The 21,041-nt window shown below is 33.9% G+C and overlaps 1 protein-coding gene across 1 annotated transcript; it reads left to right on the plus strand.

Moving 5' to 3' along the window:
• Positions 1-3,956: 3,956 nt before the first annotated feature.
• On the plus strand, positions 3,957-18,894 carry LOC114330475 (putative ammonium transporter 1). Its single transcript, XM_028279821.2, has 5 exons — positions 3,957-4,136; positions 6,141-6,356; positions 12,261-12,506; positions 13,121-13,336; positions 18,192-18,894. Exons 1-5 carry the CDS (start codon positions 3,995-3,997, stop codon positions 18,806-18,808), a joined length of 1,437 nt encoding a protein of 478 aa, XP_028135622.1. The 5' UTR covers positions 3,957-3,994; the 3' UTR covers positions 18,809-18,894.
• Positions 18,895-21,041: the final 2,147 nt, after the last annotated feature.

Below are 21,041 nucleotides of genomic sequence, written 5' to 3' on the forward strand. Positions count from 1 at the left end.
AGTGACAAGTCTGTAAACGTTTACTGGAAATTTGACATAAATGTCAAAGTGATTAATTTAAAATTAAAATTAAAAACATTAATTATAAAAAATATTAGTTGGTCAAAGCTGTGGTATATATTTTTACCTTAAATATACTTACGTTTTAAATACTCAATTTACGTTTTTAATGTTCCGTAATATGTAATTATAAATTAATCTTAGCGCCATCTACACGATAATTGTGAAAGTATCCGAAGTAAGAAATTAATATTTCATCAATAGAACGTCAAAATGATTAGCAAAATCTTAAAAAAATCTTTTACAATTTAATTACTTTTTAGCGTTGCAAATATTAAGCGATATCAATTTAATAATAAATTTAAAAATTACCGGTAAAAGTTGAATTATAATCCACTAGGAGCGACACCAGCAAAGCTCAGAGCGTATACGCTGTGAGCTCGTACGTAGAGGGGATATTTATAAATTCGTGAGCGCCAGTAGTGACAAGTCTGTAAACGTTTACCGGAAATTTGACATAAATGTCAAAGTGATTAATTTAAAATTAAAATTAAAAACATTAATTATAAAAAATATTAGTTGATCAAAGCTGTGGTATATATTTTTACCTTAAATATACTTACGTTTTAAATACTGAATTTGCGTTTTTTAATGTTCTGTAATATGTAATTATAAATTAATTTTGGCGCCATCTACATGATAATTGTGAAAGTATCCGAAGTAAGAAATTAATATTTCATCAATAGAACGTCAAAATGATTAGCAAAATCTTAAAAAAATCTATTACAATTTAATTACTTTTTAGCGTTGCAAATATTAAGCGATAACAATTAAATAATAAATTTAAAAATTACCGGTGAAAGTTGAATTAGTAACCGCTAGGAGCGACACCAGCGAAGCTCAGAGCGTATACCTAAGTAGGTATTTACTATCAGTACCTACTTCATACAATATTTATTTGGTAGATACGTAGGGGAGAGTTGGACAAAACCGGGTAGGTTGATAAAATCGGGTACCCCTTAATTCTTCTAACTGACTGTCTGCTGCTATCTATTAGAAATTAGACAATGTTAAAATTAGTGTCCATTTACCACCAACAGTCGTGTGTATTCATTTCTACCTCCTTCGAGTAATCTGTGCCGGAGCAGTAAGACCTCACCTGTTTTTTGATGCAGGAAACTCGATTTTTAAGGTAAGTTGATAGCTGTTTTCTCCTCTAATGAATAACTAATGGCCATTTCAAAATTTAATACATGTAACTTAGTAAGTATATTACCTTTAATTTGGCCAACAATTTTGAATATATCATAATTTAAAAATTTAAATAACATTTAATAATGTCTTGTTTACGAGTTTGACAAAACCGGGTAGTCCGAAAATCGACAAAACCGGGTACCCGACTTTATCAGACATCTTGATACTTCCAGTTTCTGCAGTGGTTTTTTGCTTTTAGTTAACTACAACGTGTGGCTTCTTCTGTTGAAGCTAGTAAGAAAGCTAGTAGGAAAAATTTTAATAATAATGACGATGCGTGTATTGCACCAAATGGGCTTATGACGCCTGTAGTGCCTATGATGATGTAAATGAAGTTTTTATTTGTGACTTCTGTTCATATATTTTCGATTTTTGTTCACATACTTTTAATAAATATTTTATTTTCTGCCTATTAGTATTTTTACATGGTAATTAAGTTACTACCCGGTTTTATCATACCGGTTGGACAAAACCGGGTATTTTGCAATATTTTCATAAAAATAAAAAAAATTAAGAATCTAAGAATATTCTTAAAAATTGGCATTGGCATATCAAACTTAACTCATTTGAGAATATTTCAATCTGCAGCAAACATTTGCTACTCTCACATAGCAAAATATACAGACGGTTTTTGGAGTGGTACCCGGTTTTGTCCAACTCTCCCCTACCTAATATCTACTAGCAACTGACTTTTGTTATTCTATTCTAAGAGAGAGATATATCTATCGGTATAGAGAGATATATCGACAAATAAGATACGAGGTTAAGCGAGCAAAAGAGGACTGGATGGAACAAAGATGTCGTGAAATGGAAGAACTACAAAGAAAACATGACGAGTTTAATATACATAAAAAGCTTAAAGAAATAACCTACACTCAGAGAAAAAGAACTCCTCACTTTATGAGAAACTCCAAAGGTAAAATAATTCTCGACTTGGATGAAAAAAAGGAAGAATGGACTAACTATATAAAAGAGCTCTTCCTGGATACGAGGCCACCACTTAACACCACAAAGTATACGAATACTGGTCCTAGTATTTTAAAAGCGGAAGTAGAGAAAGCCATCAAACAGAGCAAAAATGGGAAATCTCCAGGCCCTGACCAAATACCATCAGACTGGCTCAAACTTCTGGATGACGACAATGTCTCACAACTAACAAACATTTATAACCATATATACGAGACTGGCATGATGCCACAGATATGGTTAGAGTCTACATTTATTCCACTCCCAAAAAAGCCTAATACATCATCATGTAAAGACTTTAGACTAATTAGTCTCATGAGCCACTCTCTCAAGCTACTTCTTAAGATAATTCTTAATAGAATCAAGCAGAAATGTGAAGAGACAATGGGAAACAAACAATTCGGTTTCAGAGAAGGATTGGGAACAAGGGAAGCTTTGTTCTCAATGTTAACATTACTTCAACGATCATGGGAAGTACAGAAACCAATTTACGTCTGCTTTATAGATTTTGAGAAGGCGTTTGATAGAGTTCAACATGATAGGTTGTTTGAATATCTAGAAATGATTGGAATAGACGATAAAGATCTGAGACTTTTACAACATCTATATTGGAATCAAGAAGCTTCTATTCTGGTAGATGGCAAAGAAACAGACAAAATTTGCATTCAAAGAGGTGTCAGACAGGGTTGTGTGTTATCCCCAACTTTGTTTAACGTATAGGTACTCAGAAATAATTTTTAATGAAGCCTTGGAAGGACAATGTGGAGTTCGAATCGGGGGAGAAACTATTAACAACATCAGATATGCAGACGACACCGCGATCATGGCTGAAAATATCGAAGATCTTCAATTCCTTATAGATCGAGTCACTAGAGAATGCTCCAATAACGGACTTAACATAAATGCAACAAAGACAAAGTTACTTGTGGTTAGTAAACAAGACGTCGGCCCTATGCAACTAATTGTCAATGATGAATCAATAACAAAAGTTAACCATTTTAAATACCTAGGATGTTGGATAAACGAGACACTAAATCCGGATGAAGAAATTAAAACTCGTATAGAAATTGCAAGAGGAGCATTTATGAAACTTAGATCTATTCTGAGCAAATCTCAGCTGAACTTACAACTAAGAATCAAGTTCCTAAAATGTTATGTGTATCCTGTATTACTATATGGATGTGAAACCTGGATCATGAAGGTTAACATGATGAACAAATTAGAAGCCTTTGAGATGTGGTCGTATCGTAGAATGCTCAGAATATCTTGGGTTCAACGCATTTCAAACAGAGAAGTCTTAAACAGAGTAGGTCAAGGCGAAGGTGACTTAATGAAAATGATAAAAAAGAGAAAACTTGAATATCTGGGGCATATAATGAGAGGTGGCAGATACAGGATGCTGCAGTTAATACTCAATGGAAAGATCGACGGAAAAAGGGGAATTGGTCGAAAGAAATATTCATGGCTCCGAAACCTTCGTCAATGGACTGGCTTATCAGCAGATCAATTGTTACATGCCGCACAAGATCGAGAACGATATCGGCAAATTGTTATGGAAGCTACCCACGCCTAAAAATTTGGGCACGGTACTTAAAGAAGAAGAAGATTCTATTAGATAAATGTTGCCAATCCAGACATTCAAAAATAATATAAAAAGAAGAACATGATTTACTTATTTGTTTATAAATTTCAACGAACTGTCAATATTGTCGGTATTGACAGTTCGTTGATAAATTATCAAGTTGAAAAGTTAAGCAGACTGTCATTGTCAAGAATGAATATTACTAAAATGTTTGAATTCACAAATATTGACTATCTTGAGCAAGAAAATGATGATCTAATCGATAACTGGCCCGATTCCGATCACATTCATGTCAACTACGGATACATCAGTTCCTTTCTTAGAATTATTCTTGGTAAGTGTTACGTCCGTTAAAATACGGAAAACTTAAAACAAATTTCTACATTTAATGTAGATATAAATATTTCGCACGAAGATAGGTACATTAGACAAAGCCATAAGAGAAGGAATTAGGTAAGTAAGGTAGAAAAGCCATAGAAGAAATTGTAATTGTAGATATTGTCCATAGATTCCACAAGAAATAAAGCACCTATGTGATCATGTTAAAACTTTTTAGTATTATTGAATCTTTCGCACAACGTAATCCATGCTACTGTAAAGTTATCCGCGTTGTACCGAATTTTACTTATAGATTCCTCAACATTACCTTCTAGAGCACCCCGTTGTGACGATAATATAATTTTATCGTCTAGAGTACGCCAATAAATTAAGTAAAACGTGTTTTTGTACCGTCTCGGACGATATAAAAGTCGGAACGAAAAGCCTAGTTGAGTATTGTTCTTGGAGCGTTGATCGAAGAATAATAAACAACAACGAGGTATAAGAGGTGAGTTATCCCGACCATTTTCCGCCGTCGTTTTGGTGTGTTGAACGAATCCGACGGATTTCCTTTTACCTATCCTTATGCGAGCGGTGATCGTATTTCCCAACATGTCTTTTCCGCTGGCGAGCTGAGCGAGCTTTCCTTTCCTTATATGCCCGTTTCATATTAATAAATGTAATTCCTAATCCACGCGATCGTTGTAGTATTCATTCATGTACCCCAGATATCGTCACATCGGCCAGAACCTAATGTTCGATACGTAGGTTATAAATATATTTTATTACCGAAATTAACGAGTAGTAATTAAGGCTAATTATCTTATCATTTGTATATTTCGATTCTAAATAAATGTCTTAAAAAGCGAATCTTCTGTCTTCGCCTGAATTTTGGTTACCTGGAGCAACAAACGCGACGACCGCGTTACACCGTAAATAGAAATTTTTTTCCAAATTGGTTAGTCTATTGTTTTGGTTGAGAATGCTAACAAATGTGTCACGAAATTCGAGCCAGTGCTCAAAATTTCCAGCCATTACGGTGCTAAACTGTATTTTATGAGACCAATCCATGAATCATCATCAAGGAAAATAAAAAGAGGTTATACATATGAGACTCTATTAGTGAAAAGTATCGCTCTATATAGCTCTGAGGTATGGCCAATGAAAGAAAGAACACTGGCAACGCTGAGAGCAACGGCAAATTTTTGGAGAAGAGCAGCAGGAAGATCTAGAAGACAAAGGATTAATAATTAACGAATTAAAGTTAAAATAAATAAAATAAAATATAAATTCAAAAATAGATATTTACAATTATAATAATAATAATTCAATATAAAATAAATAAATAAAAATAATAATTCAACACATAATTCATGAAATTAAAAAAAAAACTACCAACTCTCTTCTGAAAATAGAGGACTGTCTTTATAACTTAGAAGGGAGTTGATAGTACCAAAAATATTTTAAATTGTTTATTTAAATTTGTTTGTTAAACGTAATTAATAGATTATGGCAAATTGTTAATTGTAAAAATAGATTTAATAGTTGAGTAAAAAATGTAAAAATATAAAAAAAAATATCTGTAATCCCATCAGGAAAAAACGACCTGGATTAGTCACTAGAGGCCAGGTCATATGTATAAATAATAAATAAATAAATAATGGCAATCTAACGAATAATTACAGATTATTGATCAACAAAAGAATTTATCTGCTTCAGATATACAAAGAATGGATAAACAACGAATTCCAAAGGAAATAGATACTAGGTAAAATGGCGACCAGATGGCAAGAAAACGAGAACAAGTTGGAAAAAAGGAATAGACAAAGAGCTGAGAAAAAGAAACATGGAAGGGAACCTACGGAACGACCGGACGAGTGGTGATTGGAAGTAGGAAAACGCGGAGAAAGTTATAAACGCCGGAGAGAGAGAGAGAGAGAGAGAGAGAGAGAGAGAGAGAGAGAGAGAGAGAGATGTATTTTTAACAAAAAAAGGAATAATGCAAATTTTGTTGTTTTAGTGTTGTTATGTAGACTTGGATTCGTCTTAGTGCAGTTAGGAACTATACCTGTTGAAAATGTTTATAGAATAATCTTCTACAACATCTTTGACATTGGAAATACCGTTTTATCTTATTTGCTGCTCGGATACATGATTTCGTTTGGAAAATCAAGTTTTAATGGCTGGGTTGGATATTCAAGCGATTTTTCCTATAATCTTGACATGGCCATATTTGGTAAGTTGCCCATTCCTATTAGATAGTGTGACATTCTCTGATATTTAATTATCTTATCTTGTTACGTTTTTACTTAACTTATTAGTCTTTATTTTAATTTAAACACTTATCTAATTTATTAATTTTTATTTTAATTTATTTACATTCACACTTTACTAAAAATATAATTTATAAACATGTATTTTCCTTTTCTATTTACATAAAAAAATTCTCCGACAATATTAAAACCAATGGCTTACACAAGAATGGAAGAATGTCTGAGCTTTTCAAATTACCTATTGTATTTATATACTCCGATCCTGTGTTCCACTAATTTCTGCAACATTCCATTCATAGCGGAACCCCTCTCATGACATGGCGGAGTCACTTCTCCACTGTTACCTATAGAGAGGCATAGAACAGATTCTGGAGGCAGAGAGGCATCTACTCGAACACATATTTGAACTGTGTAGATGCAAAATTCACATTCTCCAAATTTTCATATTTTCAGTTATGTATATCCATGAATTCGTCTTTTCAAGGCGAATCGAACCGTGATAATATTTTGAACCAAAACTCACATTTTAATATCGAAAAACCATACTGAAAATGAAGTTCTGAAACATAAGTCACATTATCCAACACATGATTTGCAGCAAAATTAACATTCTCCAATTCGACCAATCAGAGTGCGTAGGGCGCATCACGTGATTGTCGTCACTCTGGTGATGTTTTGTCAACGGTTTTTTGAACCTTACCTCACTTGTTGCATTTATATGTGCTTGTTAAGGTTGATTAACGCTTTTATGATTGTGATTTAAATAATACGACTTTTATTACTAGTTAATAAACTAAATTATTGGTGCATAATGGATGAACTAGTAGAGCCCTCGACTGGTCAAACAAGAAAGAAGAAAATAAGTCACGAGAAGTGGAAACGAAACAAATCTGAATTAGCAAGGTTAGTTGTTAGTAGTCTACAGTCTAAAGCAAAGTTCAAATATTTTGCATCATAACTAACATTATCCATGAGATTTTGGTACAAAATTCACAGTTAACCACATTTTGGTACAAAACTCACATTGTCCGAATTTTATTTTAAATTTACAAAACAGTCTTCATTAAATACACCCATGAAGTTTCGGCAAACAGTTTCTATTACAACAAAGTTGTTACACAAAAAAATTGAAGGATTATACCATGGCCTTCAATATTTTTCTCATTTTTCCGAAAGTTGAGAAACGTGGAGAATGTGAATTTTGCATCTATACCATTCCTTTTAGGTATAGGGGAAAGTAGTGTAACAATATATTTAATTTTGCTTTTGATCTCCATCCATCCAATGGCAATACAGCCCAAACCTAGCCTCCTTCAGCAAACTTCTCCAATTATTTCGATTTACTGCTGTTCTTTTCCATGAAAGCGTTTTTAGGAGGTTTTGGCATCCTCATCTACTTAGTCTTCCCATTTCTTTGTTGGCCTTCCTTTTAAATTAGCGTGGTATTGGTATACTTTTCGTATCAAGAAACGAACGACAGCGAATAAGACCAAACATTACCATAAACGATTATTGGCGGGGAATAAATCTTTCTTTGCCGTTCAACATCTAATGAGGTCAAATATTCTCTCAAGACGTGCCAAAATCCAAATGTACAAAATCATAATACCTTTACGACCAGCAGTGACATAATATTGAGAAAACAAGATTTCAATAAACTATCTATTAGTATGTGGACGCAAAATCCTGCGAGTTATATGTGGTCCTTGCAGGGACAGTGTGACAAATGAATGAAGTAGCAGATACAACAATGAATTAGAGACTCTCTTCGGGCAGGGAAACATCGTGAGATACATAAAAACCAAAAGATTAAAATGGGCAGGCCACGTGGTACCTATGGAGTTGGAGTGATGACGACAGACTGATTAGCAATGTGTTTTGGGAAAGACCAGACTGTAGAAGACCAGCAGGACGGCCTAGAAAAAGGTGGAAAGATGCAGTCAGAGAAGACCGGGAGAAGATTGAAGTGAGACCATTAGAAATAGCAGCACAGGACCGGAACCAATGGAAGACAATATAGGCGTGGATCCCGCGTACCAAAAAAAGTTGATTAATAGCAAGCTGAAAATTTGTTAATAGCTTAACGGTGTCTAGTCGGAAAAACTTTGATGTACGGGAACACTGAAACAGGGGAAGTTTTAATTGTGGAACAGGTTACAGGTCCCATGTAGGAAAACGTCCCATGTATTTTGTCGGACAGAACTTCTAATTGGTTTTTTACCCTTCATTAAACTCTCATGCAAAAATCAGACTGCTATTATTTACCACCAACATAATTCCTGTCATCTGACATGTTCTACTAGTCCAGCCGGGTTAGACGAATAACAGGCCTAACCTTGCATTAGGAGCTGCCCCAAATTTGATTTTTTTAATCTTTAGAGGGGGTCAATAGTAGTGTAAATTTAAAATCTCGACTGAATTCCGCTGTTGCGTTAGCCGCCATCTTGATTTTAAACGAGAACCGTTTTTGCTCGATAGCTCCGCCATTTTCAACTTTTCGACAAAAAGTATAACAACCAAAATTGTTGAAAATATGATTTTTTATCATTTCTTTTCTTACAAATTTTTCGTGCCGTCGATATTTTCCGAGTTATGGCGGAAAATATTGTTAGAGCATAATTATTGAATTATCTCGTTTATTATTAGTTTTATGACAAAAATGTTCCTATACAAAAATAGAGAGAATTAAATTATACATAATTTTGATTTCATTCATTTTTTTGCTAAAGTTAATATTTAAGGTAGTACGTATGCGGTAATGGCGCGAGCGTAAGAACTGATTGATTTTGTAGCAATTGTTTTTGTTCAATATCTACGCTATTTTCAACTAAAATTGTTCCAAATATGATTTCCTACAATTTCTTTTTAACAATTTTTTTCATGCGGTTGATATTTTCCGAGTTAAGTGGGAAAATAGTAAAACGTGGTGGGGGGAACATAATCACTGAATTGAATCTTGTTTCCGAGCTGCCCCAAATTTTATAATTCTATCCTTTAGGGGAGATCAATAGTTGTGTAAATTTAAAATCTCGACTGAATTCCGCGGGGTTGCATTAGCCGCCATATTGATTTTAAAGGAGAACCGTTGTTGCTTAATATCTCAGCCATTTTCAACTTTTCGACAAAAACGGTAGGAACTAAAATTGTTGGAAACGCAATTTCCTACATTTCTTTTCCACAATTTTTTTTATGCGATCAACATTCTCCGAGTTAAGGGGGAAAATGGTGGAATGGGAGGGGAAGCATAATTATTGAATTGTCTCATTTATTATTAACTTTACGACATAATTGTACATAAACAAAAATAAAAAGAATTATATTTTATACAATTTTTGAAACTTCCAATGAAACACCAACCAAACTAAGTAAGTAGGTACATAAAAGACATAAATAATAACTCATATGCATTAAGTTCACTTAATTTTATTAACTAGCGGGTTTTATTGGTTGAATTTGTCTGTCAATAATTATGTTTCATGTCAGTTAACATATTTTAATATTTCAACAATTTTTTGAAGTTATACTTCTTTACGGGCGTAATGACGGTGAAATTTTATATGGGAAAACCTAGCGACCGGGCGCATGCGCATTATAACTTTGTTCTGATTGGATGTTCAAATGACATGACAAAAATTATCCAATATGGCAGCTGTGGCACAGCTGTGGGACTGTGTTTGGTTATAATGTATGCTTGTTGCGTTTTAAAATTTGTAGGAAGAGAAACAACAAACAAAAAGTTAGTTAATGGTTATACTGCCTTTTTAAATAGTTTTCATATTATATTTTTGGACTTATTTACATAGAAGAGATGATTGTTGCATGCCACTGTGAAAGCTCATCAAACTGTGCCTAGTATATGAGTGCCGCAGATCTCGCTTATTCAAAGCTAAAGAATCTTTCACTGGTAAGTGTTTTATAAATAGTTGATCAAATTTTGTTATGATATTTGAACATAGCCACTTTGCACGACGCAAGTGATTGCGAAATTTATTAGTCGTTATACGGGCTCCGATACCTACCTTGAACCTACCAAAATACATAAGTAGTATGTAATACTTTTTTTACATAATTTGATTACCATCAAAATTCTATCAATATTCACCTAATATATTGTCTTCATACCCTATGTTTTGTTGTATTTTTTCAATTCTAAATCATTTCAATTCAAAATCAAAATAATTTGATTTACATAAGTTAAAAATGTCAAAAGGTTAATCTGTTTAGTTAGACGATCTTCGCACATAATGACAAGCTGTCTCTGTGGCGCAGTTTTAATGCGAGTGACTCCCAATACAACGCAAATACCAGCCGCGTGGTAAGTTGGTTCGAATCCCAATAGAAACTTTTATTTTTTTATTTTTTTTATACATTTTATGATTGTAAGTATATTTATTATATAATTTTATTTTCAGAAAATACTTATTTAGTTAAAAAATTTTCCGACAATTAATGTTCAGAAATCATTTGTGGCATTTTTAATGTGTTTGTGTGTGTTTTATTTTTTTATTATTTTAATTTTTGGCACTGTTTTAATAAAAATGTTTGAGAAGTATTAAGTATAAATTAATTTAATATTTAAATAAAATATAAATAAAAAGTATATTAATTTCGTTTATAATCATATAATCATATAATAGAAGTATAACTTCTTACGTGCGTACAAAGTACACACACATTCTTTTTTTTTAATTTTGGACCCTGTTGGTGGGAATATCCCCATCCTCCCCTCCTCGTAGACCCGCCACTGGTTCTCTCGGAAAATTGTAGTAAATCGTAATTGCAACAATTTCAGTCCTTACACTTTTTGTCGAAAAGTTGAAAATGGCGGAGATATTAAACAAAGACAATTGCTATACAATCAATCAGGTCTTACGCTCGCACTTTTACCGCATACGTACTACCTTAAAAATTGATTTTATCAAAAAAATTAAAGAGATCAAAATTATATAAAATTTAATTCTCTTCATTTTTGTATAGGTTCAAATTTGTTGTAAAACTAATAATAAACGAGAAAATTCAATAAATCAATAATTATGCTCTAACTGTCACTATTTTTCCCCCATAACTCGGCAAATATCGACCGCACGAAAAAAATTATAATAAACTAAATTATAGAAAATCGCATTTTCAACAATTTCAGTTTCTATACTTTTTGTCGAAAAGTTGAAAATGGCGGAGATATTGAGCAAAAACGGTTCTTGTTTAAAATCAAGATGGCGGCTAACGCAACGGTCAAATTCAGTCGAGATTTTAAATTTATACTACTATTGACCCCTCCTAAAGATTAAGAAAAAAAAATTTGGGGCAGCTCGTAATGCAAGGTCAAATGCTATCCCGACTGGGCTATACTTAAAATGCTCAACATATCTGTCGGACAAACATTTTTTCATATATTATATAAAGTTTGCTATTGAATAAATTTAAAAACAATCTGCTAGTTTTCACAATCACAAACTTGTCGGGATGACACTTTCCACAATTAAAATCACGTTCCACAATTAAAACTTCCCCTGTTCCAGTGTTCCATTTACATCAAAGTTTGTCCGACTAGACACGTTAAGCTATTAACAAATTTTCAGCTTGCTATTAATAAACTTTTTTTGGTACGCGGGATCCAGACCTATATTACAGGGCATAGTCGTATTGGTAGGGGAGTCCAAGCGGGGATTTTGAGCGTTATTCACATGGGGAGAAACCTAATAGTAAACGCGGCAAGACTCACGAAGAGTTGTAAAAGCCAAAGATTATGATGATGGTGGTATCTATACTTTTCCTATACCTATGTGTCACTAAAACTTAGAGGATTTAACTCTTCTTTTTTTTTGCTTTGTCACCAACTTATTAAGTATCTTTTAATAACTTTATAGGGCTGTGTGCAAGTTTAATAGGAACAGGACAGATATCAACTTTTTTAGCAGGACGAATTCATCTTGTGTGCTCTATGTTCACAACATTTGCCTACACCGCATGCTTCCAACCGTTCTTAATGCACTGGATATGGAACCAACAAGGCTGGATGAAGAAAGCGATATTCTTAGACACTGAAGTGTCGGTACAAGATTTTGGAGGAAATTTGGTTGTCCATTTGTCAAGCAGTGTCATAGGAGCTATAGGTAAGCTTTAATATTAGTTTTTATAAGTATATAACAGGTGATTCAGTGAAACGGTACGATTTGGCAACGCTGCTCACAATAAAATAGAGGTGTCGCGGGCTTGCGACGTAAACGTTGTGAATCTAGAGAGTGGGAAGTTTAGTTATCATGGGGACGTGTTCGGGTGAATAACGCGCATTTGCTGTGAAATCTTAATACAAAAATGGTGAAAGTTTTTGCGTGTACAACGAACGTTTCGTTTAGACTACCATTTGCCGCCCCGCACTGCAGTTCCGTCTAACATGGCGATTAATACTTTGGTTAGGAACTTTGAACGTAGTGGTTCAACATCACAGAAAACAGGTGGCAATGTCAGAACTGCTAGCACAGCACAGCACAGAATATTGAAGCGGTGCGAAATTCATTTCACGCAAGTCCTCGAAGATTCCTGCGACGACTCGCGTGTAATGAATTTCGCACCGCTTCAATATTCTTTGGTATGCGAGCAGTTCTGATACTGCCACCTACTTTCAAAGTTCCTAACCCAAGTCTTAATAGCCATAATTAGTTCCGTGTGGAGTTGTCATTAGAGACCAGGTCTGTAATCTAAAGCTAAATATACTAATTTCTTTTAGGATCCATATTCCTGGGAAGAAGACTTATAAAAGTAAAAGATGTAGACGAACATTCACTATCGAGAGAACATTCAGGAAACACGCTAACCGGGCAAATATTCATACTGCTTGGATATATTGCCTTTACCCTGCCATCGCCAGATTTTGAAGACAATCGAGAGCCCAAAAATTATATTGCTAACATTATGTTGAACAATGTGGTTGCTTTTGCAACAGGTAAAATTGAAGTTTTTTTTATAGATATACAGTCAACTCCCGTTTACCCGTGGGGTTAAGTGGCACGGTTGTCGCGGATAACGAAAATCGCGGATAACGAAAATTGCGGACAACGAAAATCGCGGATAAGCTGTAACTTGAAGTCAAATACATGCTTAAATGCAAAAAATAAAAATATCTATAGTTTCACCTAAATATTTAATTTGCAATTGTCAATGTGTACTTACATTTTTACACTTTTTGAAAGTAGTCTGTCACTTGTTTCTGCTTCTTTGAGTGAAAACGTGTTTGTTTATTCTACATTGCACTTTATGCAGCATCAGTTTTTCAGCGAGTAGCGCGTCGTCCTGGTCCTCTAGGTATTCTAGAAGTTAATTCACGTGACACAAGGCCGCTTCGTGAGAAGCTTCACTTGTCCACAAGATACAAGTTCCTCTTCTTCATCAGTTTCCTCGTTTTCTTATCAGCATTTTCGTACGATGTCTTCATCCGTTAGATGCCTAAATCTCGGTTCAGTAGCGTCGCAGTCTAACCACTCTTGCAGGTTTCCTGCGTCCACGTTTTCACCCTCAGAAACTGGGAACTCGGGGACTTCGAAAACTCTAATAAGTCATAGCCCGTGATATTAAAAGAACGTCCACAGAGTCGAGGATAATCCGTTCGCGGGTAAACTGGAGTGGACTGTGTTAAGATTTGTAGATTCGTGTGAAAGTGTTTTGGCCCTATTACATAGTGACAATTCTACGGTTAAATCCCATTCTTTCTATCTTTCTTCAAGTTCCATCTTCTATCGAAGGTTGTAAATCATCAGGTCTATATGCGTAGGTACCCTATTGGCTGCCGCTCTAAATAAGTAGTTCTACATTCAGACCATTCCCTCAAGTTTTTAAGCCACCCATATTTTTCGTCTTCCCTCGTTTCGTTTTCCTCGAATTTTGTCTTGCATTCATGCATCATGCAGTTGTAATAATGAGTATTTTTGCCCTCTCATCACACGGGTGTTCGACAAGGATGTGTGCTTTCCCCTCTTTTATTTAACATATATTAGGAAGCCACATTTCAAGAGTCTGGTAGGAGATGAGAATCAAAGTGAATGAAGTATTGATCAACAACATAAGATATGCTGATGATGGTGTCTTAGTTTGTGACAATGTAGTCGACCTTCAACAACTTGTCACTATAATCGGAGAATACAGTAAGCGAATGGAATTAGAGATTAATACCAAAAAGACCAAATTCATGATCATCTCCAGAAACTTGGATGCACTTGAAAACTCCACCATAACACTGAATACCAAGTCCATTGGAAGAGTGAACAAACTTAAATACAGTCGGAAAAATGAAAGAATACCCATGAACGATCATATCAAGCACATATTTTGGATTTGCTGCCTTTTTCTATAAATAACAAACGAGACAGATAAATTATTAAGTGTTGTCTACTAAGCAGAAACGTTATCCAAGACATACGCAGTTACATAAATATTTATAATTGACAGAGTGAGATGGCGATACAACTGTTCAACGTTGTTATATTAATTTAGTAGAAAATTTAAACTCACACTAAACCTATTTTTGTACTTCTAATGTCATTCTTAGAAAAACATTCAACATGAGTAGAGATAATGATTGTATAAACTACTATTCGAGTAATCGTGCTGGTCAACTATAATCTGACTGATTCGATTTCTGTCACTTTGACATGAAACTGGGTTAGGTTCGGTAGAGTTTATAAATTTTAATAATCAGTCGTATTTACTTGAATAAATTCAGTTCTTTTAAGAGCTATTTTGATATAGTATTTTTACTACAAAAGCGATATTACGTAGGTAAAAATTTTTGACGTAAGAGAACTGTCAAAACATTAGATTGTGACTTTTTATTATTGCCATGTTTATAATAAACAAAAGTCACATTCTAATGTTTTGACAGTTCTCTTACGTCAAAAATTTTGACCTACGTAATATCGCTTTTGTAGTAAAAATACTATATTATGGTTGAAAGTATTTATTTAATTAAAATACGTCAATAAAATTTGTAAGTAATCATCTGTCATTATGGTTAACTTCTGTCTATGAGTTCGACAAACGTGTACATATTACTCTGACTTTTCAATCATAGTGTATGAAATTACATATTAGTATATTTTTACGAATGTAAATTTATTTGCAGACAAATGTCTGTAAAATGATCTGGATACCTAATGATCTGAATTCATTGAGTTTACTTTGATTTTAATCACTTAATGCAGCTGACATAAACGACATTTTTTAAATTCCTGTAACTATTTACGTCCACTGGCAACTTTAACATGGAGAAATTCATATATTTGCATACTTATTATTTTTGTATTATTAATCTATATCAAATAATTAATTACGGTAGTAATAGTAACATCACCAATAAATATATATTATCAGAAAAAGAATAACATCACAAAAATTTTTTGACACATTTTTACGTAGCGAAAAATCGTACGGTGGGGTAGTAGTCACATCCGTTTATTTTCAGTATTAACTTGGTTTAGACTTTGTTTTGACTAGAAATTTTTGATTTGATTCGTATGTATATCATCTATGACGCATGGGTATTCTGTCATTTTTCCGACTGTACCTGGGAAAGTGGCTTTTTGAAGACTGGGCATCGGACAGGGAAGTAAAATGTCACATTGAGCAAGCTAGACAAGCTTACGTAAAATTCAGGAAAGTACTAACCTTTTCAGTGTTCGATCTTCAACTGAGATCAAGGTTTACTAAGTGCTACCGTATGGTCGGTGCTGCTATATGGCGTAGAGGGCTGGACACTCAAAACGACGTTTATAAACAGACTACAAACTTTCGAAATGTGGCTTTATCGCCGTATCCTAAAGATACTGTTGACGGCGAAAGTCACAAATGTAGATGTCCTTAAAAGAATCAACCAAGAACGCCAACTTTTTGAAACTGCAAGAAAACATGCGAAATGAAGGCAAGAAAGGAATGGGACGCAATAAAATGTCTTGGCTACGCAACAAAAGGCCATGGACAGGAATTAATGACATACAATCTCTGATACATATTGCAAGAAACAGAGAGTTAATGGAAAATGTAATCGCCAACATCCATTAGTGGATTTGCATTTGAAGAAGAAGAATTCGTTCTTATGCTTTTTCTAGAACTTGTCATTTCTTTTATTTTGTATACAAATTAAAACCATCATACTGTTTATCCAGATCCCATTAAAGATAGTACAATCCGACAAGCGAGAGTTGGCGGGTGACCTTGCGCGAAAATACACAACGAGAAGGTCACTCGCCAGCTCTCGCTTGTCTGATTGTAATTAATATTAAAATGCATTAAAGAAAATAGGTTCAGAACATTATCTATTATAATTGATTGATTCGACCGTTACTTGATGGAAGTTCATTTTATCTAACAATAAAACACTGAAAACGTTTGTTTTCTATACTTCCACAAAATTTATTACAACTATGTGACTACAACTGTTTCGGCAGAGTGCCTTTCTCAAGTGATTTAGTTTACTATGTTTGCCTTTTTAAAGTCTTTAACTGAAGAGGTTGAGGAGTGGGGAGCTGTTTGTCTCGAGTTGGACATTCAGAATTATATCTTTATTTTTCAATTTATTAATATAATTGCAGAATATAAGATAATATGCAGAATTTGAAACTGTTCATCAAAAGAATGATTATGATCTAGAAGGTGAAGTGCGTATGTAGAAGTGTCTGTTTTTCTATTGTTGAAAGCCTTTTTGTGTTCTACTATCCGTTTGTCAACGGTTCTGCCAGTTTGACCGATGTAAGTTTTCGGACAGTCGCCACAAGTTAGTTTGTAAACACCACTCTGTAGTTGTTTTCTCTTTTGGCTCTTATTGTTCTTAATATATTTGCTTAAGTTGTTGTTAGTTCTGAAAGCTGGTGTTATTCCTTTCTTTTTTTATGTATCTGGCTATTTTTGTTGTTATCTTGCCAGTATATGTGATAGAGCAGAAGGTACTGGGTTCTTTCTGCGGTGGTGGATAAACTAATTTCAGGGCTTTATGGAGTTTTTGGTTTAAAATTTTGTTAATTGTGTGTTCGTTATAGCCATTGTTTACTGCTATTTATACATAATATGCGTAATAGCAGTAAACAATGGCTATAACGAACAAACAATTAACAAAATTTTAAACCAAAAACTCCATAAGAAAGCCCTGCAATTAGTTTATCCACCACCACAGAAAGAACCCAGTACCTTCTGCTCACATATACTGGCAAGATAACAACAAAAATAGCCAGATACATAAAAAAGAAAGGAATAACACCAGCCTTCAGAACTAAGAACAACTTAAGTAAATATATTAGGAACAATAAAAGCCGAAAGAGAAAGCAACTACAGAGTGGTGTGTACAAACTAACTTGTGGCGACTGTCCGAAAACTTACATCGGTCAAACTGGCAGAACCTTTGACAAACGGATAGCAGAACACAAAAAGGCTTTCAACAATAGAAAAACAGACACTTCTACATACGTACTTCACCTTCTAGATCATAATCATTCTTTTGATGAACTGTTTCAAATTCTGCATATTCAAAATAAAGGCCTTAAGCTCTCTTTGTTAGAATCTATATAAATTAATAAATTGAAAAATAAAGATATAATTCTGAATGACCAACTCGAGACAAACAGCTCCCCACTCCTCAACCTCTTCAGTTAAAGACTTTAAAAAGGCAAACACATAGTAAACTAAATCACTTGAGAAAGGCACTCTGCCGAAACAGCTGTAGTCACATAGTTGTAATAAATTTTGTGGAAGTATAGAAAACAAACGTTTTCAGTGTTTTACTGTTAGATTATCTATTATGTTGTTTTCTGTTCCAGGCATACTGATAGTGAGTTTTCTACACCTGATGATATTTCGAAAAATATATAACTATTGGACCATTGTCAGATGCTTCCAAGGTGGTTTAGCCGGAACAATTGCTGTAGCAGCTGCAGTTGAACTATATTCTCATCTCGAGAGCATAGTTGTAGCTGCAGTAGTATCTGTACTGTTTTTCTTCGTTTCTATCCTTATTCACAACAGCGCCTTAGAAGATAACTCCAATCTAATAGCATCTCACCTAATTGGTTCGTTCTTAGCTAGCTTCATGTGTCCTATAGTTGCACATAGAGCTAATTTAGACTCGAATAAGAAAATTCATATATTCTGGCAATTTATTTGTATTTTGGTGGTGCTAGCTGTTACAGCTGTTTTTGCTTGGCTGATTTTTTTGATATTCGACCTTGCTAAACTTCTAAGAAATAAGGAAGAAGTTCTCAATCACCGAAGAGCGACAATACTCCAGAAGTTTCTACCAAAAAAAGGAACTTTGGAGCGATTATTTATGATTGATAGTAAAACAGATCATATCGTTCCTGGGGAATTAAATAGAAGACAGTATGTGATTGATAAAACTACAAATACAGATGAGAGTAGAGGATCGGTTTCTATATAGGATTTTACATGTTTTGTACTTTTTTTGTATATATAGACAATGGGTTTATGCAATTAAATATACAGGAATAGACAAACGAACGCTCATATGGTATTCATTGATCTTGAGAAAGCATATGATAGAGTACCTCGAGAGATTCTGTGGTGGGCACTCAATAAGAAAAGAGTCCCTGGTGAATATGTAAAGATTGTGAGAGATATGTATCAGGGAGTAACGACTAGTGTTAGGACAGGTGTGGGAGAGACTGATAAATTTCATGTGAAAGTAAGATTGCTCGGTGCTTAGTCCTTATTTATTCTCATTAGTTTTGGACCAGATTATAGCGAAACTACAGGGTTACATTCCATGGTGCTTAACGTATGCTGATAATGTAGTGTTAATAGGAAATGGTGAGAGACTTAAAACAAAAACTGGAACAGTGAAGACAAACAAGCTCTGGAGGAAAAAGGTTTAAAACTTAGTAGGCAAAAATTAAGTATTTGGAATGTTCATTTAAAGATTGAGTTACTACAAATAAAATGGTATCTTTGGATGGTGAAATGATTGTGAAAAGCAATAGTCTTAAGTACCTAGGATCGGTATTACAGAGTAATGGAGACATAGATGGAGATGCATGCAGTAGAATTAGGTCTGAATGGATGAAGTGGAAAGAAGTGAGTGGTGTGTTGTGTGACAAAACAATTCCAATGAAGCTGAAAGGAAAATTCTATAAAACAGTCATAAGACCGGCTATGATGTACGGAACTGAATATTGGGCATTGAAGAAGAAAGAGAAACAACGAATGCATATTGTGTAAATGAGAATGCTTAGATAGAAGAGCCCTAACAACACAAAACATTCCAGGAATGTACTATCACAGTTCTATTAACCTTTAACTACCCGCGCATCAAGTTATAACATAACTACACGCGTGGCGTACTTTGTACGCCACAAGAAAATACACTTAAAAACAGCGGATTTGTTTAATTTTTTTTTGAAAAAATACACTTAGTTGTTTGTTATAAACCTTATTCGGCATCAGTGAATACTTGGAGTTCCTTTTCAGTAAGCCAATTGGGATTTATAACTGGAATCATGGAATAACTGGATTCCATGATAAATAAAATTACTAAGAAAAAATTTTTTTAAATGTGATTTTTTACAGGAGAAAAAGTATTGTTTACAAAGAAAAATATATTTTTTGCCATAATGACTAAAAAACAATTAAAATATGTACTTATATTACGACTTATAGTAATATAATCCTGGGGTATATTGTCCACCACCGGAAACAACAAATAATAAAATGTAAATTACGATCTTTCCAGAACGCCGATTATAACGAAACTAAAACCAAATTGTAAAGCACATTCCAGTGATAGGTTAGAAAAATAAGCAAGGTCAAAAATTAAATTTTTAAATATATTTCCAGTAGAATTCTTATATCTGGCGTACAAAGTACGCCAGCGCGTGTAGTTAAAGGTTAATGTTTGAATGTCCTGGACATTCAAGGAACATTCGGTGAACATCTGATTAAATTATTGGTGGAATGTTACCACAAGACATTCTATGAATATACTACCAATGTCCTATATTTTAAGTGAGGCCATTTACTATTCAATTTGCGTTCATTTTCAAATTTGCCGCGCGTGGTCATCACATTTTCACATTTCATGATAACCTAAAAATGTATGATTGGAAGGAAAATGGAAATTAGAATTATATAGTTGCTTTTTTTGCTGTTCTGTATGTTAGTTTTGCTCTGGCTGGATCTCTTTTGTTTAAACAATTATGTAAGTATTATAAAATCCGTTTTCAATTTTCTTTATTCTTTATGAAACGAATTATTTATGCATATTATTACCTGTAAATAGTAACTATTTCTTTTGATGTTTAATTGTAAAGAATAGAAAAATTACCATCCATTTTAATTTTTTTTAGAATCAGCTGGAAGTGGTCTACAAAAAAAAAACCAGGAAGGAAACGTATAGCCTTGTGGCTATGAAAGGCAAAAGAAAGATATATGTAAAAAGTGTATTGGCTAGTTGGAAGAAACTTCACATTGTCGATGCATAATAAGTTATTACTTTATAAACAAATATTAAGACCTGTATGGACTTATGGATGCCCACTATGGGGGTGTACTTACTAGACCAAGTAATATAAAAATTATACAAAGATTCCAGAACAAAATACTGAGAAATATAGTAGATGCTCCTTGGTATGTGACAAACAGTGATCTCCATAAAGACC

The sequence above is a fragment of the Diabrotica virgifera genome, chromosome 9 (genome assembly GCF_917563875.1).
Source record: "Diabrotica virgifera virgifera chromosome 9, PGI_DIABVI_V3a".
Classification (NCBI taxonomy): domain Eukaryota; kingdom Metazoa; phylum Arthropoda; class Insecta; order Coleoptera; family Chrysomelidae; genus Diabrotica; species Diabrotica virgifera.

Bases quoted from the DNA above. Each gene is read 5' to 3' on its own strand.
- LOC114330475 (XM_028279821.2), top strand. From the start codon at position 3,995: ATGAATATTACTAAAATGTTTGAATTCACAAATATTGACTATCTTGAG. The intron at 6,357-12,260 runs GTAAGTTGCCCA...ATAACTTTATAG, and splicing joins TCTTGACATGGCCATATTTG to GGCTGTGTGCAAGTTTAATA. The intron at 13,337-18,191 runs GTAAAATTGAAG...TTTCTGTTCCAG, and splicing joins TGTGGTTGCTTTTGCAACAG to GCATACTGATAGTGAGTTTT.